The 22,862-nt window shown below is 44.1% G+C and overlaps 1 protein-coding gene across 1 annotated transcript in view; it reads left to right on the plus strand.

Moving 5' to 3' along the window:
• mtnr1aa (melatonin receptor 1A a) overlaps positions 1-22,330 on the plus strand; it is a gene marked incomplete at both ends in the record, with an annotated part of 37,142 nt that extends 14,812 nt beyond the window's left edge. Inside the window, one exon of the mRNA XM_080836823.1 lies at positions 21,462-22,330. Within this exon, the coding sequence (XP_080692949.1) occupies positions 21,462-22,330 (869 nt within the window). The remainder of the gene's footprint in view (positions 1-21,461) is intronic.
• Positions 22,331-22,862: the final 532 nt, after the last annotated feature.

Below are 22,862 nucleotides of genomic sequence, written 5' to 3' on the forward strand. Positions count from 1 at the left end.
GGAGGGAAAGTGTTTATCGCTATGTCAGAGGAAGAATATGTGTGTGTGGGTGTTTGTAATAGAGTGAGAAAGAGGCAGTGAATGTGTATTTATACAGGGGGTGGGAGAAGATACTAGACTCTCATCAATAACCTCGTAAACAGCAGAATTTTTGTCTTTACTGGAGCAGTAACAGCCTGTTATCCGGAACCCTCTCTGAGGCACCCGTTCTTAGAGCCTGTGTAGGTTTGGCACATGCCCAAAAGCAATAGGAAGACATCTAGGAGGAAGTAACATGTTTGATCTGATAACTAACTCTGGCTCCGCTGCTTGACCCAGTCGGGCCTAAACAATCTCCCAATGCTACCGACGCTCCACTGTTTCAGGGTTGGGTGGGCTTACGGAAAACAGGACTGGGTGTGTAAATAAAAAGCACTGAGATGTCACTTGCAGAAATTGGGCCAATTGTGTTGACGTTCTTGGTAATTGATTACTGTAACAACAATGGATTTGTAATTTATGAGTCAGGAGCTGGAAATAATAGCAGTTGAGGGGATGATGTAAGTGAGAGAAACGGGTGAGGCATTGGAACAGTGTTCATTTTGACAAGATTTAAAAATGTTGTTGTAGTCTTAGTAGTTTAATTAACATTGTAGTATGTTTTAAGTCACATTTCTTTTTTTTGTTTCAGGCAAACATTTTTGAGTGGAACTTTACATTTTGTATTAAGTCTATGACACGTGATGTTACTGTTTGCCTAATGTTATCAATCAACATATTGATATTTACCTTGGCATACACTGCTGGATTCCATGACTTCAGCTGTCTTTTCAAATTGCTTGTGTTTTTTTTTCATCTCTCCTCTTTCTAACAACTTGGCAGGTCACTGGTAAAGATGAGGCAGTCATCATTTGACAAGCCAGCTAATGGTTTTGTTCTGCTTTTTAAGCTAAGTCGGTAGGCCTAAACTAGTAGGTATGACAAGGTTAGCTTGCTCACATGAGTTAAATTAAAAGCTAGCATTTGCGCAGACAGGCACCAAGCAGGAAAAACAACATCATCCAATGATGATCCAAGATGCTTAGAGACGGTGAGAATTTGTACTTGCACTTACTTAGAGAGCCAGCTATTTCATCTCGCCTTACTCGTCAGGGCAAAATAACCTAGATTTATAGAAAAGTTTTTAATAATTTAGTCATGAAAATAAAAGGTTGTCAACGAATACATGCAGTGTCTACAACATTTTCATAGACACTGCAAGTGAATTCGGTATTGGGGAAGAAAAAATAACAATGAAAGAGATATACAGAGAGAGATGAAGGGTTAGACGTGTGTGTGTATGGTGGCGATGAGAAATTATACGGGGTGTGTGTGGGTGTGGGTTTGGGTGTGTGTGTTTGTGCACGCACATCTCCCTGTGTGTAGTACGCTGTTTGTAGAAACTTCTGAAGCTGACAGTTTCTCCATGGTCCAGTGCCTTTTTTCTCCGTGGGAAATGGTGTGGCCTCCATTCAGTGAGAAACACTCTCTGTATCAAATGCCAAATCAGACAGGCCAGCCTCACTGTGCCAACTCACTGAGACGCCCTGCTTTTTATTCCCATTCTTTATGACATACACAGAATGGGCAGACAAGGAGAGACAGAGGGAGGGGTGCATGGAGAAAGAGCGGAGGCTGAGAAAACAGTAAAGGGAAATACCATTGTTCCACCGGTATTGGTTTATCTTATCTCCATGTCACTTGCAAACACCTTTTGTAATTTGACAGGAACTAATATTGTTTTAGTCTGTCAAAAGCTCATCACGAGGCAGTCTGGCATGGCAAGGTCTGAGTCCTCTATTTTTACATCTCTCCAGTTATTGGCAAAAGTGTTTTTTTCCCCATCAGTTAGTATCACTTCAATGAAAAGTATTAGATGAGAGCGACGTAATGATGAAAGAACGGCTTTTTGTTAAATTTTAAGGCAGCAACGGTTATTTCTACTTGAAAGTGCAGGAGTGACGGTGGCTCGGTGTGGTGTTTCCTTTGAGGGCTTGTCATCAGTGAGCAAATGACTGACACATCGCTTATCTGATCTCACCAAGTGCTCCCAAGTGAATTATTGAGGTATGTTTGTCTCCATTTTACGGTAGGTCGGCCACGCTTAGGGACCACGCTGCTATTGGTCAATCTGCGATTTCGACTTCCGGCTCCAAAAAATATGCGCATTTTCAGCGCTTGCATGTCAAGAAACACAATTACTAGGTTTCACTCGATAAAATGGTACACAATTAGCATTTTCAGCGCTTGCATGTCAAGAAACACAATCAGTAGGTTTCACTCGATAAAATGGTACATAATTAGCAGTTAGGTTTCAGTCAATAAAATAATAAATACAATTCTGTCGTTTTTTCATTTAGGAGACACGTCAGTCAGCAGCGAGAGAAACTGCCACACAACTAGTAGGGAAGTTCCAGTCTTGCTTCAGCAGGGAGACGAACCTACAATCTTCTCATTACTAGACTGCTTCAAATTACTAAACTGCTTCTCTACCTACTGGACCACTGTCGGTTGATAGTGAAAGGATTATTTATTTGGTATTTGTGCGGCCCATAAAATTAATTATTATTTATTATTATTAGTTAAGGCACTGTTCAGGTAATATTGGCATGGCCCTTACATACACGGACCAGTTTAGGCACTGTACAGCTAATATTGGCATGGCCCTTACATGTACGGACCAGTTTAGGCACTGTACAGCTAATATTGGCATGGCCCTTACATGAACGGACCAGTTTAGGCACTGTACAGCTAATATTGGCATAGCCCTTACATACACGGACCAGTTTAGGCACTGTACAGGTGATATTGGCATGGCCCTTACATACATGGACCAGTTTAGGCACTGTACAGGTGATATTGGCATGGCCCTTACATACACGGACCAGTTTAGGCACTGTACAGCTAATATTGGCATGGCCCTTACATACACGGACCAGTTTAGGCACTGTACAGCTAATATTGGCATGGCCCTTACATGTACGGACCAGTTTAGGCACTGTACAGCTAATATTGGCATGGCCGTTACATGAACGGACCAGTTTAGGCACTGTACAGCTAATATTGGCATGGCCCTTACATACACGGACCAGTTTAGGCACTGTACAGGTGATATTGGAATGGCCCTTACATACATGGACCAGTTTAGGCACTGTACAGGTGATATTGGCATGGCCCTTACATACACGGACCAGTTTAGGCACTGTACAGCTAATATTGGCATGGTCCTTACATGAACGGACCAGTTTAGGCACTGTACAGCTAATATTGGCATGGCCCTTACATACACGGACCAGTTTAGGCACTGTACAGGTGATATTGGCATGGCCCTTACATACACGGACCAGTTCAGGCACTGTACAGCTAATATTGGCATGGCCCTTACATGTACGGACCAGTTTAGGCACTGTACAGGTGATATTGGCATGGCCCTTACATACATGGACCAGTTTAGGCACTGTACAGGTGATATTGGCATGGCCCTTACATACACGGACCGGTTTAGGCACTGTACAGCTAATATTGGCATGGCCCTTACATACACGGACCAGTTTAGGCACTGTACAGCTAATATTGGCATGGTCCTTACATGAACGGACCAGTTTAGGCACTGTACAGCTAATATTGGCATGACCCTTACATACACGGACCAGTTTAGGCACTGTACAGGTGATATTGGCATGGCCCTTACATACATGGACCAGTTTAGGCACTGTACAGGTGATATTGGCATGGCCCTTACATACACGGACCAGTTTAGGCACTGTACAGCTAATATTGGCATGGCCCTTACATACACGGACCAGTTTAGGCACTGTACAGCTAATATTGGCATGGCCCTTACATGTACGGACCAGTTTAGGCACTGTACAGCTAATATTGGCATGGCCCTTACATGAACGGACCAGTTTAGGCACTGTACAGCTAATATTGGCATGGCCCTTACATACACGGACCAGTTTAGGCACTGTACAGGTGATATTGGCATGGCCCTTACATACATGGACCAGTTTAGGCACTGTACAGGTGATATTGGCATGGCCCTTACATACACGGACCAGTTTAGGCACTGTACAGCTAATATTGGCATGGCCCTTACATACACGGACCAGTTTAGGCACTGTACAGCTAATATTGGCATGGTCCTTACATGAACGGACCAGTTTAGGCACTGTACAGCTAATATTGGCATGGCCCTTACATACACGGACCAGTTTAGGCACTGTACAGGTGATATTGGCATGGTCCTTATATACACGGACCAGTTCAGGCACTGTACAGCTAATATTGGCATGGCCCTTACATGTACGGACCAGTTTAGGCACTGTACAGGTAATATTGGCATGGCTCTTACATACACGGACCAGTTTAGGCACTGTACAGCTAATGTTGGCATGGCCCTTACATACACGGACCAGTTTAGGCACTGTACAGCTAATATTGGCATGGCCCTTACATATACGGACCAGTTTAGGCACTGTACAGCTAATATTAGCATGGTCCTTACATACACGGACCAGTTTAGGCACTGTACAGCTAATATTGGCATGGCCCTTACATGTACCGACCAGTTTAGGCACTGTACAGGTAATATTGGCATGGCCCTTATACACGGACCAGTTTAGGCACTGTACAGGTAATATTGGCATGGCCCTTACATGTACGGACCAGTTTAAGCACTGTACAGGTAATATTGGCATGGCCCTTACATATAGGGAGCAATATTACCTGTACGGTGCTTAAACTGGTCCGTATATGTAAGGGCCATGCCAATATTAGCTGTACAGTGCCTAAACTGGTCCGTGTATGTAAGGGCCATGCCAATATTAGCTGTACAGTGCCTAAACTGGTCCGTGTATGTAAGGGCTAGGGATGCACCGATACCACTTTTTTACAAACCGATACGAGTACGAGTATTTTTATTTCTGTACTTGCCGATACCGAGTACCGATACCGATACTTCCAAGATTTGATTTCCATGAAAGATTTTATTTTATCCTCTGCAGGTTATGTCAAGCCTATAGTACAACATTAACAGAAGGCTATCCCAAGCCAAAAATAAAGAGCTTTCTGGTTTAAAGACAAAATTTGCAGATAGACAGATGGCAATTTAATTTGCTGCATAGTTAACAACACAGTCTGCTTAACAAAAAGTGAACAGAACTATCCTGGATGATAAGAACATGAGCACAGTTCAGTTACAAAAGGATCAACAACTCTCTTCCTCCCCTTCTCTCTCTCTCTCTCTCTCTCTCTGTCTGTGTGCGTGCGCGTTTTTGTCTTTTGAAAGACGTCAGTAAAGATTGGTTGCTTGGTCTCTTAAGCCACTGGCATGAGTGAACTTTGTGTGCTTAGCACTATGGTGCGTCTTCAGATGTTTAATCAAATTGCTTGTGTCAAACGAAGTACTTTCCTTTCCCCCCTTCGACACTGTAACAGTGCAGATCTTACACTGTGCCTTACTCCTTTCATCATTTATCTTAAAATGAGTCAAAATCGCCGTTAAGGCAGCACAACGGTATAGCGATTTCTTACTAGAGTTTAATGTTGACAATGAACTGGGCTACGTTCTTGCAGCCAAATTGACACTTGCCTGAAGTTTGACTGTGTTAGGGAAGTTGTTTGCAACCTAGCCAACATAGCTATCACAATAACATTGCAAAGAAGTTAACGCAAAAGCACTTAATATTAGCATCAGGCGGAAAAACGGAAAAAAAACGTAATACTAGCATCAATGTCCGAGAGTGTTAAAACAACCTTGCTAACATCGCTAACGGGATGTCTTGCTAGCGGCTACTTGCTAGCGGGTGTTTATGACAAACTAACAAGATTCCTGAAACACAAGACAAGACAGACGTCCTCTTTTACCCTCACATGTCCTCCTTTCGAGGCCTAAATGCGTCCGGGTAAAAGAGGAGAAAACAAATACATTCCCGTCCCCGTCAATCAACCGTAGCAATGGCAATAATATGTTATAGGCGCAGCGTCGCTAAAGACAGTAGGCTAGCCCCTACACTTTGCCTATGTAACAGCAGTTCTAAGTTAACTGCAAAACATAAAATAGCCGAAGATAGCACTTACATTTACTGGAGGTCGTACGTGTTAAGTTTAAAATCTCTAGCGAAACCGCTAGCTTACGCAAGCCACCTCCACACATCGTATCCAAGCTGTTATTGAATTCATTTAAACTGCAAGTTCAACCTCAACTTATCTGTCTGCAATACCGCTCTCGGCCTCTATGCAACTCGCCGCTCTCACACCTGGCAGGCATAGACAGTAGAGGAGAAGAAAACACACGCGTTAAGACGCAACACTGGGTATCGGTTTTTGGTATCGGTAATTTAAAACGAGAACGAGTACGAGTATTTTAACGAAGTATCGACCCGATACCCGATACTGGTATCGGTATCGGTGCATCCCTAGTAAGGGCCATGCCATATTACCTGTACAGTGCCTTAACTGGTCCGTACATGTAAGGGCCATGCCAATATTACCTGTACAGTGCCTTAACTAATAATAATAAATAATAATTAATTTTATGGGCCGCATAAATACCTAATAAATAATCCTCTCACTACTAATCGACAGTGGTCTAGGAGGTAGAGAAGCAGTTTAGTAATAAGAAGCAGTCTAGTAATGAGAAGATTGTAGGTTTGTCTCCCTGTTGAAGCATCTGCTACGACGACTAAAACTCCAATACTACTTGTGTGTCAATTAGTGTCCCTGCTGATGCGTCTGCTAAATGAATATGAAGATTGTAGGTTCGTCTCCCTGCTGAAGCAAGACTGAAACTTCCCTACTAGTTGTGCGGCAGTTTGTCTCGCTGCTGACGTGTCTCCTAAATGAAAAAACGACAGAATTGTGTTCATTATTTTATCGACTGAAACCTAACTGCTAATTGTGTACCATTTTATCGAGTGAAACCTACTAATTGTGTTTCTTGACATGCAAGCGCTGAAAATGCTAATTGTGTACCATTTTATCGAGTGAATCGAGTGAAACCTAGTGATTGTGTTTCTTGACATGCAAGCGCTGAAAATGCGCATTTTTTTTGGAGCCGGAAGTCGAAATCGCAGATTGACCAATAGCAGCGTGGTCCCTAAGCGTGGCCGACCTACCGTAAAATGGAGACAAACATACCTCGAATTATTCCACCCAAACCTCTGGAATGCCTCATTGTAAAGGAACTGTGTGTGTAGGTGTGTGTTTACTTGTGTGACTCTGAGTTCGTGCAAGATATATTGTATGTGCATAGTACATGCATGTGGTAGCAAGATGGTAAGTCAGTATTTGGTCACATTTGGTTGAACCTGTGCAAACACATAGCTTTGGAGATTTGGACCGTGTCCATTACCTTGTGTTGGGCGTAAAAGTGTTTGCCTGTGTGTGTATGTGTGTATTGTGCATGCACGCGTGCGGGAACTGTGAAGCCATCTTTGCCAAGGTGGAAATCGGTGTGGCAGAGCAAATAAATAAAAGATACGTTTTCACCTCTGAGTGTGGCTCTGCACTCACCTAGTCTGCGCCTGTCACTCCTGACTATCGTGTTTCAGTCCCTCACCGGCTCCAAAACACCCCGCTGGTCCCAAATGGCTTTCAGCCAACCCAGACAGCCTGCCCAGGCGGAGACAGCAAGCGAGCCAGTGCCTGATAGGTTGAAAAGGGTGAAATTATGTATCACCATCTCTGAGGCACATATCTCCCCATTAGCTTACAAATTAGTAGCTGGCTCTCACAGCTAATAGATATGGGAAGAAAAGGCTAGATTCAGAATGACAGCAGTATGTGTTAAATACATTACAGCCGTTTCAAGAAGAAACTGAAGCATGTATTGGATCGGCTGTCTTTGTAGCTTAGCTTGTCATGGTGGATTAACAGTGTCAATAAAACTTTATGGTTGCCTTCAAAAGAAGATCCATCACATGACAGATCGTCAACAAATCAGAGATGTTGCCTCTAATGAATTCTGCCCTACTGACAATGGCTATAAATCTGGTTGAAAATCAGCATTAGTTACAGGCAAGGGTTCTTGACTAGAGGCAAGCCTTCATGGTGCTTTTGTTGTAAGGATGTATAGTAGGTGAGATATAGTAAGTGTTTGGAGTAGAATCTGAATGGCAGAAAGCAGCATGGGATTGAGCTTGGGCTTGGCTGTGGTTAAAAATGAATAGATTTGGACACCGGCGAGAGGGAGCCTATAGAATATGATGAAGGGGACGGGTCAGGGTGCACCCTCAGCACTTTTCTTCTCCCCTCTCACTCCTCATACCACTTCTGTTCTCATCCCCTTCTCTCGTCTTTCAACCAGTCCAGGGTGTGTTATCATGGGGAAAATCACATTTTGTGTGTGTGTGTGTGTGTGTGTGTGTGTGTGTGTGTGTGTGTGTGTGTGTGTCTGTGCGCATGTGTGTGTGTGTGTGTGTGTGTGTGTGTCTCAGTTTGACCTTTGGCATCTGTTCACACCTGAGTGCTGAGTGTCTTGCATTACCATGAATTTTGCGGAGATGGCACGCTCAGTGAGGAATTCCATTAGAGGATGTCACAGAGCAAGTGTGTGTGTTTATGTTTTGGTTTGGCTTGAGTTCGAGGTGTTGGGTGGGAGGTTAATTCTGGCTGCTGTTGTGGAAAATAGGATTCATTCTTGCTGATGGGAGAGGACATGGGAGTGGGCTTTTTAATAGGAGGATTAATGAAAAAGTGACAACACCAGAACCCTGCGGTTCTGGTTCAGATTACAGTGACACTTTGCATAAACTGGGATGGGGAGAGCAGGGCCGGTGGGGTGGATGGGTGGGTTGCTTGTTATCGCTCTGACCCAGACTGTAACACGCAGCTTAAGTGGAAAGGACATCCAAAAGTGCAAGAAATCAAATCTCAAATATTTTACAGCATACATCACTGAAGGAGAAACTAAATAAAGTAGAAAAACAACATTTATACAGAAAGAGTATTTATTAAAATAAATAAATAAATAGACGGGTAAATAAATAACTTAAGTGCGAGTGACATTTACGCAACACATTTCCAGCCCTAAGCAGATTAATTGGAGCTTGCAGGGTCACCCGGGACGTGAGCATCTGCTTTAGAAGGGAAACGGCGACAAAAAAAATAAGCCCAAATCATTTTGACCAAAAACTGGGGAATGCATGAGCCGTTCCACAGACAGTAAACCCCACGTCTAGACCTCTGACTGTCCCCTGACCTATCGGGTCCGTCTATGGATGGGTGTTAAGACCCTCATATCATAAGCTGACATGCCGCAGCGCTCAAGTTCGCTAAAGTAGGATGAAGTTCAAACAAGAGCTGGATATTGTGCAAAAATAGGGGTGGAGGAAGGGTGAATGGATGAAAGGGAGTGTAGTTATCACTCTCAGCCGCATATTACGATTTCTTCAGCAAGATATTGTAACCATGACAGTGGCAAATCATGACGCCAGACTGGCTGCATGTTCTTTCAGAGCTACGTTAATGAGTTTGGCTGTTGCCAAATGTGAATCGTTTTCTGGGAGATTAAAAGGCCACACAGTTGAATCCATCAGTCGGCACAAAACTGTGGGTCTATTTAGTCCTCCCCTCGTGCTATTTATAACACATGGGGGGATAATGCTGTTGGCTCTGCTCATCACACAGCAGATCTGCAACAATACACCCCGCTCTCTCTCTCTCTTTTTTTGGGGCGAAATGTGTTTTAATTAATAAGTTCCTCAGATTTTTCTTCAGCTCTTTTACACACTCTCAGAGTTTGCCTCTTACTTGGTGCTTAGTCTTGCTTCTCTGCAGTTGCTTTATCGCTGGCTTAATCTTTTTTCTTTCATTAAAAGTGATTGCAGCACTGCATGGAGTAATTTCTTAAGGATCGTAAGTGGTTCTTTATGAAGCACCTCCTATATGGATAGCTTCAAAGCTAAACAACATAAATGGGATCAATCCAATCTTTACTCAGCTGGTAATTGCAAATCGGAAGTTTTCTATAATTGGTTTTATATGCTGTTAAAGGGATGGGAAGGAAATCCTCCTTTTTCTGTTCATTAAAGAGCTCTGTTACTTGTCCATGTGTGTGTGTGTGTGTGTGTGTGTGTGTTTGTGTGAATTCCTTTTTTTGTCTTTGTTTTGTTACTCATCATGTGTGCATGGCTGCTGTAATGGGATTTGACTGCTGCCACTTAACAATGGAAAACAACAGGATCCACCATCACTCCTGGGGCGCACCTGCACTGGGAACAGCAGACAGGGCTGCTTTTCTACCTCTCGCTGAAATGGACTGACATCCAGTTGTTGTTTTTTTGCCACAACACACCTGGCTTAAGAAGATCTCAGCATTGTGTAGTCAGTGGCAATGCTCAAACCACACTGGGGAATTTCCAGGGCACTGCAGACAAAGACTCTCTGTCCATCAGTGCATTTATGCAACAGAATTTAAACCCTAGGCAAACTGCTCGTCTCCACTGTTTATAACCGTAGAATCTTGTGCTTTGATGAAAAATCTTACTCCAGGTTGTGTTGTGTGAAAAATAAAAGCATGAAAAATAACATCTCCGTTATATGTAATTTGGTCAGACATTAGATACAGTATAAATAGTTTATCTTTGGTCACAAGGGGGGTGGACTGTGTTATTATACAGCACCAGGCTCAAAAGGTCCCTTCATGGAAGCCAGTCTCATGCTGTGCCACCCGAGGCACCACCTGTCCCCAGGTTCAAGGCTGAGACACATCATCTCGTCCCATGACAGCAGTCCACATGCTCCATGCCACAGAGGGAGAGACGGATGTAGTTTTAGGAGAGGCTATTTTCATTGGGAATATCTTTTTGGGAGAGCTTAATTTGCCTGTGCATGCAGTTGTGGTTTGTCTTTGTTCTCACCAGTCTGGAATGATGCCAGCCCAACCCAAAGCCTTAACAGACTCCTCCAGTTTGTATCACTGGCAGTGCCTACCATGGTGACAATTCAACGTACGCTAAGGATGCTCAAATTCTACATATGGGGAACACTATGCAAATGCACGTCACACTTTCAGCAATTTGTACTAATGGATCAGGAGTTGTGAAGTCTGTATATCCCCTTCTTCAACCCTTTGAGCTAATCAGTTACAGCAGAGAGTCATTTAGCTTCAGTAGATTCCCATTCTGAAACCAAAACTAAACAGTGCTAAGCAATCACAGTTGCAGCAGACACTTTGGAGCCAAACTGAATCTGTTGATGGGTAGCCCCTTCCTCTCTGCTGTTGCAGAAAGAGCAGGAGAGAGAGGGGTAACACAGGGGCCAGTGGGGCAAAAGTGCATGATTGCACAGTATCCCCCCCCCCCCCTTGTGTTTCTTTCCTCTAATCCCTCCTCTTCTCACCCTATCTTTCACTTCACTTCTCCTCTTGCTCTTCTCCTCTCGCTCTTCCTCTATCCTCTTGTGTTTTGGCTGAACTCTTGGGCTGTCTGTGGCTCAATGTGTCAGGCCCCCACTGAGCCGTGGCCTGCATCCGCTCCGTCGGTTACCATAGCAGTGACATGCCAAAAAGCCATGCCCACCACCCCTTACTCCGTCGTTCATTCAGTCTGTGCCCACACACGGGCACAAGGTTTGCCAGCCCTCTGACGCACTCACCGTTCATGGAATGCATATAATCCCAGATCCTAAAATAGACAGGACTTAGATCGTAAGTGTTGGATCGGTCCTAACGTGAACATTTCCCTCTTTGATGTCCACCACCTCCCCTCCCTCTCTCTTGCTTGGTCAGGCTTTCTGCTCAGTCCCATAGACTCCCCTTCCATCTCGCCCTTCCCTCTCTAGGTTGCAGGTCATATTTACATAGCGCCCCCCCCACCCCTCCCCCACCACTCTCTCTCACTCTCCATGTATACCTCCATTTTGCCAAGGAGTCTCATTTGAGACCCTGAACCTGACGACTCATCTTTTACTCTCATTAATGTTGGCTGCCATAAGCCCTCTTCAAGTTCTGTAGTCCATCCATAAGTAAGCCTTTGTTATGATTGGAGGAGGAGTAGGAGCGGGGGGGGAGGGGGGGGGCTCTGCAATGCGGCCCAGCATCATGGAGCACCTCTGGGGGTTTGTGGGATGGGTCAGCGGGAGACGGTTCCATTGTAGTAATTAGTCAAGAGGCTGGGCTGGCCGGCCAGTTTGGTCCGGTCGACACAGCAACGGCACACACATGCAAATGTCCTGATTAAGTGAAACATGGTTAAGGAGAGGTTCACTGTCCGCTGGGTCCACATCTCCTGGAACAGCTCATACTACCTCTGATTAGGAATACTCAGACCTAAAAACCTCAGAGTGATGGTGTGTGTTAATGTGTGTGTGTGTATATGTGTGTGTTTGTTTTATATGTGTGTGTGTGAGTGTTAATGTGTGTGTGTGTGTGTTTGAGTGTGGAATAGTGTCAGGACCCCATGTGTGAGAGATGAGGTCCTGTGAAACAGCTGAGGAAAAGTGCTGTACAGCTCGGGGGATCTGTGTCTGTGTGTGTGCAGTTGGAAATGCGGCCATATTCATAATTCTATTAAATTCAGAGCTTTGTGCCTACGGCCTGAAAGTACAGTTCAGTATTTGTCCCCAATATACACTTGGACACACACACACACACACACACGCACACACACACACACACACGCACACACACACACACACACACATCCAGGCATGCATATTCAAACCTTCTCTGATCCCACACAATGTACACAGACTCACTCACAAACATAAACACACACATAAAATTATATATTTACACACATACATACACTGAACACAGTCCCCCCCCCCCCCCATGTTCAGCAGAGGCCAAGTGAGGTCAGGCTAATAGTTGGCAGGCTGCCTCTCCAGCTGTGGAAGTCCCCCCAGCTGTGCAGTTAATGTGGATTTCAGAGGTGCCAGCAATGGGGACACAGCTGCAAGGTCATCATGCTGCTCACCATTAGATGGACATGTTTTGTCATTAATTTGCTGATTTCTTTGTTGTTTTGTTTAATCATAAGGGTTGCCTACTTGAATGTTTTGATTGACACTTATTAGGCAAATAGAATATTGGGCTTAGCATAAGTGACTTGCTGAAACTGGATGCCAAACATCTTCCAGCTATTGCAGTGGATTGAGAAGTAAGCCGACTGGTTGGAAAGGAAGGGGCTGGACACTTTCAGGTGGGAACAGGTGATTGGCGTGGGGTTCGGGTTGATCAGGAGCCCCTTCATACAGAGAGTGGCTGTGTTTGCAGCTGGCCTCTGGGTCCAGAGCCTGTCAGTAAGCTTCACCACCCCATCAGCTACAGACAAAACAAACACACGCAAGCACACCCAGCCACACACCTATTGACACACACACACCCACTCACTTACTCACTGTCAAACACAAAAACACTCACTCACACAAAGCTGCCCAGTTGCAGAGTGTAATGCCACCTGTGGCGTACTGTCAGGTAGGATTCCTACAGAGGGATGCTGAGCTCGGCTGACAGGGTGTCTCCACACCATGCCCGATTGGGGGGGGGGGGGGTGACGCCACCACAGCCCCTCGCACCACCAATCACACCGTAGCAAGCGGCCCAGCCTGGCCCGGGCCCTGTGAATGCTGGTGCTAGTCCGATCTGTCGCCTAGCATTATGGAGAACGCTTGAGACTGTTTGGTTTAAGTTTTTTTTTTTCTTGTTTTGCCTTAAGCCAAAGTGTGAAGAGAGCATAATCAGGGCTTGTTTTTATCTTCTGTTCTATCGATTCCTGTGGCTCGGGCTTTGAGAGGCACGGAGACTCTCAGACGCTCCTCTATTTCCATAACATGTTTGTTTTCTTGAGTGCGCGTGTGCTTTTTTGACCCACAGCGACCTCTCTCGAAGACGTTAAACAGCAAGAGTCTGATATAGGAAGGAGATAAAGAAAGACATCAATGTATTTTTTGGGGAAAGGCCCAGTGTGAATACCATACAGAGAGAAAGAGGGAAAAAAAAACGACCGGTCACTCGCCTCAAGCTTCCATCAGGCAGAAACCTCCTGGATTTGTTTTGTGGAACAAGGAGAGACAGTGCCATGGAGAACAAAGTCAGGTCTGAGGCATTTTCCTGAAAAGTCCATAAACATTTTGATGATCAGACCTGTCTCTCTTCTCTGTCTGTTTTTCATTGTTTAGTTTTCATAATAAAGTGATGTTTGAGGATTGTTTTTTTCCTCTCTATTTCCCTTGCCAAGTTCAGATGAGGATAATGTTTTCTGGTTACACAAAAATAGTCCAAACCACCATGACTGAATCATTTAAATTCAGATTTCTTTCTTTTGGCCTAATTAAGTGTGAAAAAGGGTTTTTTTTTTGCATCAAGGGATCTGTTGGACTATGTGAGATGCACAAATTTATTGAGCCTATTTGTCTGTGTTAAGGAAAAAAAATGCAAAAAACTTTTCTTGTATTCTTGGTACTTGGTACTTTTTGCACCTCTCTTCCTGTTCCTCTAACCCACACCCCATTTTATCACATTTCTTATCATCTCTCATCATTTCTCAACCGGTTCCTTCCGTTTTTCCGTCTTATCTTCTGTTGCCCTTTCTTTCTCTCTCAGCTCACTTCGCCTTTTCTCCTATGCGTGATTCTCTGCCGAGCGCATAAATAAACTCAGCTGGCACCATATGACAGGCATCGCCAGTGCAAGCAGGCAGATTCTGTGTCCATATTTATCTGCTGCATATGCTTCTCTGAGTGTCTGAGTGTGTGTGTGTATTCATTATTATTCCGGTGAGCTCCTGGAAATAGCCTGTCAAAGCAAGAGAAAGACAGGCAGTGAGACCCAGGGAATGAGAGAAAGAGAGAGATGAAGACAGAGAGAAAGAGTTTCCTTAAAAAATGAGAGTGAAATGTATACAGGGGTTAAAGCAAAAAGAAATCCTGAGCCTGAACTATTTATGTGTGTGAGTGGGGTGGGGGGGGGGGGGGGTCATCCTGTGGCGTGGACACAATTGCAGGGTCAAACAAACAAACAAACAAACATTTAGAAATGAATGATTGCAGATTATGGTGGGACTTTTGAAACTGCAATACCAAGAAAGGTCAGCAATAGTAGGCTACTCCACCTCACTACAATATGGTACTTACACATGTAGCATTTACGAAGTCAAGAGGATTACTTACAATCACAAGGTGACATGTTATAAGGGTATGTGAAATTCAGTCAGTGGAAGAAGAAGATTTGATTTGCAACCATTTCATTGAGGATATATGAAAAAGGACAGTGATTCACTTTTTAAACCGTTAAAGTGCAACAGTGAACTGTAGATAATACTGTAGTGTTTTATTGTAACATTTCCATAATTACTTTGTTTAAAAGTAAATAATGCTAGGTATCCATGAATACCGTAAAACCCCAAATATAGACCGGGATTCACGCCGGGCTTCAGATAGTACAATAAAGTAGCCTATTTTACTGTAGGCTACCAGCATCAGTCAATCAGCACAAAGTAGACATCACAATTTAACTGAATTCATTTATTAAAGCCCAATTATACTTCAGAATTAGGGTTAGGATAAGCAGTTTAACCTTAAAATAACAGCTTAAAAAAAATTGGGTCGCTACAATGACTTTTAATATGGAGAATCGCCTCCGTGCCATTGCGATACAAGGGTCCTTAGGCATATAACTGCGTTCTGTAGTTTTGCCTGCCGATGCCCGCCGACCTGACTTTGATTACCTTCTGCCGATCTAGTAAGTAGCTTATTTGCCGTCTTGCTTTGCACTTGCTTGATGTTTGATTGTGTAAGGACAGTTGTTGAGTAACTAGTTTGTCATAATGTCAAAGTCAGCACATTTCAAGAGATTTCGTTTGTTTTAGCTGCTAGCATGCCGTTCGCGAATAGCTATTGTTCCGTTGTGCTGCTTAAATACATGTTCTCCTCATGTTTAATGTTGTTTGCTAATTTCATGGGCTGTGTGCAATAATAATAAAAAAATAGGCCTACTGGGCGAATTTGTTATTGTTCATGACGACGCGTCTGGCAATTTGTTATTGTTTAGCCTAAATGCACGTATCGTAGCATACTGTGGTTTATCTGTAATGTTTTATATGGCTAAGTTACTTTTCCCAGAAAGGAGTAGACTATGGCACTAAGGCAATTAATAGTGTGGATTTGGGAGATTCCGACAGCACACCTGGCTATGGCTGCGTGCCCTAATAAGGAGCTGGCGGGGCGTGTATGTATGCAAATCTACTTTCACGAGAACGCGCATCAAACTAATCCGAGGGAACACAGCTGAGAAGACTTTGGCTGCTTATGAATGCATTTTCAAGCGTGCGGGAATGCAGCGGAAGTGTTTCCCTTATGCTGTTTTTACGAAGTCGCGTAAGAAACATTTCTGAAGAATTACAGAAAATGATCGAGAATGAGGCCCAATGTCTTTTAAGACTGACACTGGTTTATTACTGATTTATTTCTAAATGGTTAGCCTACAGAAAGTTGATAAGCCTATATAGGCCTACCTGTTTCATTCTACCAGTAGCCTACCGGTTAATGATTGCAGGGCGCAAGTGTTGAACGCATATGCAATGAATGATATTAGCCTACTGTAATTATGCCCATTATTTGATTTAAATAATACAATTTGACAGAGAAAAGTCGGTGGTTGAAGCACATTTTCCTAAGCCCCGCCCCAAATCTACTTCTGATTGGCTAATAATGTTATTTTGAAAGCGGGTGAGTTGTGCTCCTTTCATATCATTGGCAGACGAACCCATAAACTCGAAAGTGATGATATCGAGACGTTGGTTTTTCTTTAGTACATATTTTTTTTCGCAGCCAAAAACCGCACGCCGGAAATCCGGCACGATGCCGGAATACTTTAATCCCTGTGTATACAAATGCACAGAGAAATATATGGGAGAAAATTATCACTGTGGAAATGAAAGGAGGAGAATGAGTTTATCAACAGCAGCCTCATCACTCCTGGCTGGCCTGCTTTTGTCTCATTCATAAGCACATCATCTTCAAATCCGATAAAGCAGACCTCTGCTGCGTCGATGCCTGGCCCTGTCTCTGCCACCATCAAAGGTCTCTAGATTACAAACTGACCTCTATCAACTCAACTGTGCAGCACACAGAGATATATTCTGTCACACATAGACACTCTTTCTATCTATCTCTCTCTGTCACACACACACACACACCAACAGCAGATATGTATCTGTATATGTGTGGGGTGTGTGTGTGTGTGTGTGTGTGTGAGTGGGGGGGGGGGTATTTGTGGTTAAAGCACTGATTATTTTCAATCTAAATCTTCCACAGCTTGTCATCAGTGAGCACACCCTGGAGCTCTCGCGCAGATGAGTCACTGTATGTTTGCCTGCCGGCACGACGCATCACAGGCAGCTCGCTATGCTCTGATGATGCCGTGTGCCCTGCCTGTCGCCCTCTCCTGGCACCTCTGTCCTTCAACTCGCAAATGAGCTGAACTATTGACACATATGCAAATGCCCAAGCATTAGGGGCAAATAACAGAGGGGGAAAATGTATGGAAATCTAATTGCTTATGCTGTAGTTGCAGTAAAAGGGGTGGAGAATAAGTGAAGGATTAAAGAATTAGAGAATGGAGAGAGAGAAAGAGAAAAATAAATAGATAAAATGTGCAATTACAGTATCATCCTTCTCAGCCCTCTCAGGCCTATGCCAGCCTCTCCTGCCCTGCTTCTGCGTGTCAGAGAGCAGCACGTGTCTTGACACATTAAAATGAGTTCACATCCCTGTGGCGTTTACCATACATTAACATACATTATGGCGAAGGTTATGCATAATAAAGAGGCCTAAAGGGTGCCAGGAGATCTTCTGTGACCTTTCCCACCACCCCAATTTTTTTTTTAAATGACCTTTGGCAGCTGACCTTGACCCTGCCTCGCTAGCTGATTTTCCACTTTTGAGCACGGCCCCTAGGAGATATTACTTGCCGTGGCTGCTGCTCCAGGTCCAACCTGGATTTATACGTCTCTCTCAAACACACACACACACGCTAGGACCGGTGTGTGTGTCTGACTTTTACCACACCAGTCACCCTTTTCAAGCCAAGCTACGGGCAAACCATGTGAAATGCCCTTGGGTCATGCAAGTTTGCGTGCCTCCACAGAAACACATTACGCTCCACTTGTTCCTGGAAGAACATGTCAGGTGTTCAGAGGTTGTGGGGGTCACTGCTGTTCATGTGTACGAGGTTTTGTCTCTAGGCGCGCCTGTCAAAGGGAGCCGTTATACATAGGTGACTTGAGCCCTTTCTCGTTGTGCTGCGCAACAAAAGGCTGAGGGCTGGAGGGAAAATCAGGAAAAACATCTGGACTAAAGTCCTTATCTCACCCTAATCCAGATGAGGTGATTGAGTGACAAGCTATTTGCCATGGTAAAAATAGCTCTTGAAAGGTGGCCTGCCCGCCAATTCCTGCAGTTTGGGTGTATGGTTGTGTGTGTGTGTCCGTTTGGGTGTGACTTAATCCATTGGCAGGGCCAGGGCTGAGGTTTCTCACAGTGCTCACAGGCTAACACGCTAGTCAAACTTGCATTCCCATTCTCCTGGCACACACCTCCCCTCTACCCTTCACACCCCCACCCCCCCTTGTGAGACACCCACAGAGGCCTTGTCACAGAGGGGAGCAGGAAATGACCTTGCTGATCCTGCCGTCAGAGGACATCAGCTCCGTTAAGCACAGGAAATGCCACGGCAGGTCTCTTTGTCGTGCTGATGCCCAGGAGATGCTGCAGCAACGTTACAGGGGTCGGGGGATGCGGCCCTGGGGAGCGCGAGCGCAGGCGTCCCCGTGACGATCGCAGGTGCTCCTAATCCTCCTGCCGCTCTCGGGGACGCAAACACTGACAGATCCCTGAGGACCCTTCTAAATGAATAACCTTCAAGGTGACTTTCCCCTCCCAAAAGAATGCCTGGCACGCCGTAGAAGAACAGAGCGGCAAAAAAAGTAAAGGAACAAGAGAGGAGAGCAAAGAAACTGCACATAAGCAGCAAAATCACTCTGCCTGACAGAGAAGGCATGGGCGATCTGCCATTTCGTCCAGGATTCACTGCATGAACGGTATTGTTTTCTGTCCTTCTTCCTTCTGCTCTCTCCTCATTGGTTGGTATGCAGCAGTGTGCCATTGCGCCATTTACTCTAGCGAGCGTTTGAGACTGTAAGAAAAGAGGAAAAAAACTAAAATGCTATGTTGCTGAGAAATGGCGTAGTGCCACCTTCTTATCACCGTCAGACAAGTGTGTTTCTCTCAAGTGCTGCTCCACTCTCTCTCTTGAGAATGCCTCCTCATCATTGTCTTGACGGCATAGAGAAACAAACCTCATGCCAAGTCCTGCATGAATGGCCCTGGTGTGCATGCGGTAATGAGACAAGACTTATGGCGTCACTGATTGCCTGGTTCCTGGGGAGAGCTTCGCACTCCAGAATGTGTTTCCATTCTCCAAACATAAATAGTAAACAATTCCTATCCCCAAGATTCTGATAGTATTAGGTGTGTGAATGAGGTTTGGTTTGTGAGTTTGTATGTGTGTAAAGGTCTGGCTGTGAAAGAATCCGACTATGACGAGAGAGTGTGAAAATGTGTGTGTGTGTGTGTGCTTCACACCTGTAACAGAGGGAAACAACACCTCACCTCAGCTTATACATGGCTGAGCAGAGTGTCTTGCGCTTGCCATGCGGGCGTTCAGCCTTAATTGGAGTGTTATATAATCATTTGGCTCTGTTCACAATGTCGAGTCCTTCACCACTATTATTATAGTTACCCAATTATGAATGCACATTAATTAAATCAGGACATAGACCTGTTTTCCACCTCAGCAGTGCTGGGGTGAAACACCACATACAGTAGAGCACTCATTCCAGCACGGTAGTACTTCCTTAATTCATGCCAAAATCCCACATTAACACACACATATACATACAAATGAATATGTAGAGATTCACACACACAGAGACAGACAAAAAAAATGAAGTCCCCCATATTCAGTCCTACACACACTCCCAACCTTTTCGACTCCAAGGCCCAACTAATCTTTATTTTATTAGGCTAATTGAATCTAGAATCCATTCATTCTCATTAATAAGCAATTTTTATGTGTCACAAAAAGCAACATCAGCCCCTCCTACAGATGGAAGCCTAGAAATGAATACAAGAAAATCTAAGTCTAGATATTGCATCAAAATGGTATTTTGCACCATAAAACTACACAGAGCATTGTTAGTCAAAAGGGATTTATTATCCAAAAGTGTTTTGAGACAAAGGAACTTAATTGCAGTAGGCCTAGGCCTATTTGTGCACAGCAAACAAGCAAGGAAATAAAACCAGAATAGACCTAAAAGATAGCATGCACTCAAAACAAGTGATGAAACATGCAAACAAGACCACTCAGCTAGGCCTAATTAAAATAGGTGATGCTTCAGACATGCAAACAAATTGGTTCAAATAATATTCAAACAAAAAAGGTTGAAATAGGTCAATATAATGATTCAAATAATTGAAATAATGATTTAAATCTGTTCCTGCAATCTATTATCAACATAAATAGCACCAAGCATTCCTGGGCAGTAGTTCGAGTTGGTAGCACTCCACAGAAAGGCATGTCCTCTTGTAGAATACCACTACCAATACCACAATGATAACACACAAAAAACTGCCCAAATGCAGCTATACTGACATCCTTCGACTCGTCTAACTTGTTTTAAAAGGAACGGGGTACCTTTTTGATCCCTTCCAGGACCTGGTTCTGTATGTGAGTGCTGTGTGTCGCGTCTCCATGTCGATTCAGATTTGATGGTTTGAGTGCCTCATTAGACAGGTTTAAAATGCACCATGGGCTCAAAGTCGTCACCTCCATTCACAAAACCAAATCTAATTTAATCAGGGTTGTATTTATGCTGAGTTTGAGTAGTTGTCGGTAGTATGACATTACCAGTGCTGTCATTCTTACACTTAAGAAACTCAATGTTGCGCTAATATTGCCACAGACTAAACCTTGAGCGCCTCAACCTGATGACGCTGTAAAGTTCGAACAAGATAGGATATTATTTTCATGTTCTGTCTGTAATGCCTATTTATATATTTTATATTGTGTTTAAAACATTCAATTTCCATCATAAATTGTATTAATATTGTTCTCAACTAAAAATCAGTTCTTCGTGGAAAACCTGAAACATTTTCGCTGCCCATTGGATGGTGCTAAAGTCATCAGGACAAGGTTCAATGGTTATTGTCTTTTTCACATTGGCTGAGATCTGCATTGGCTGCCATCATATGCAGAAGAAGTGATAACTTTAGCACAAACCCCCCCATGCTGTTAATGTTCACTGCCTGAGTCATGTCCAATGATGCAATAAGCCCAGTGGAGTTTTTGACAATCAGATAATGCAGGAAAATATATTATATTATATTTTAACACCCCTTTTTTGTCTTTTTCTCTTTCTTTCTCCTCTGTCCTTTCTCAGGTAACATCTTCGTGGTGAGCCTGGCAGTGGCAGACCTGGTTGTGGCCATCTACCCGTACCCCCTGGTGCTGACGTCAATCTTCCATAACGGATGGAACCTGGGCTTCTACCACTGCCAGATCAGCGGCTTCCTTATGGGCCTAAGCGTGATCGGCTCCATCTTCAACATCACCGGCATCGCCATCAACCGCTACTGCTACATCTGCCACAGCCTAAAGTACGACAAGTTGTACAGCAACAAGAACTCTGTGTGCTATGTGCTGCTCATCTGGGTGCTGACAGTGGTAGCCATTGTGCCCAACCTGTTCGTGGGCTCGCTGCAGTACGACCCGCGCGTCTACTCGTGCACCTTCGAGCAGTCGGCCAGCTCGGCGTACACCATCGCCGTGGTCTTCTTCCACTTCATCCTGCCCATCATGATTGTCTCCTACTGTTACCTGCGCATCTGGATCCTGGTGATCCAGGTGAGGCGTCGCGTCAAGCCCGACAACCGGCCCAAGCTGACACCACATGATGTCCGCAACTTTGTCACCATGTTCGTGGTGTTCGTGCTGTTTGCCGTCTGCTGGGCGCCGCTCAACTTCATCGGCTTGGCTGTGGCCATCGACCCAGCCACTGTTGTGCCGCTCATCCCTGAGTGGCTCTTCGTGGCCAGCTACTTCATGGCCTACTTCAATAGCTGCCTTAACGCCATCGTCTACGGTGTGCTAAACCAGAATTTCCGGCGCGAGTACAAGCGCATCGTGGTGTCTGTGTGCACGGCGCGCATATTCTTACAGGACAGTTCCAATGACGCCGTCGAGAGGCTTAAGAGCAAACCCTCGCCCCTAATGACCAACAACAACCAGGTCAAAGTGGAATCTGTCTGAGTGATGGACCAGAGAGAAAACAAAACAAACAAACAAACTATCAAAACAGAGGTCAGGGGAGAGTTCAGAGTAAAGGAAAGTGCTGTACGAAAAATGTGAGTAAAACTAAAAATGGTTCATCAGAAACCAGAATACGAGAACAAACTTGAATGCACAAACAAAAGATGCCGAAATAGAAGATGCCTACCAAATACAAACAAAAATGAACAAAAACAAACTGAAAATAAGCATCTTCCACTCTACTGTGCTCTCAATGCCTCTATACAATCAATGATAAAACGGGGGAATGAATCACATCATTTACCAAGGACTTTCATTTTGTCTGTTTATATATATATGGTTTATATATATATATATATATATGAATTTTTATGTTTATTTTGTTGTTGTTTAAAGGTACCTGAAAGGTTATATGATGTATTCTTTGCTTCAGTGTTTACAGTAATTATATCAACATAAAATTGATGTAAGTGGTATTATATGTATTTATTTTATATGGAGTATCTATAGATCAACATAACAATATATAAAT

The sequence above is a fragment of the Sprattus sprattus genome (genome assembly GCF_963457725.1).
Source record: "Sprattus sprattus genome assembly, chromosome: 4".
Classification (NCBI taxonomy): Eukaryota; Metazoa; Chordata; class Actinopteri; order Clupeiformes; family Clupeidae; genus Sprattus; species Sprattus sprattus.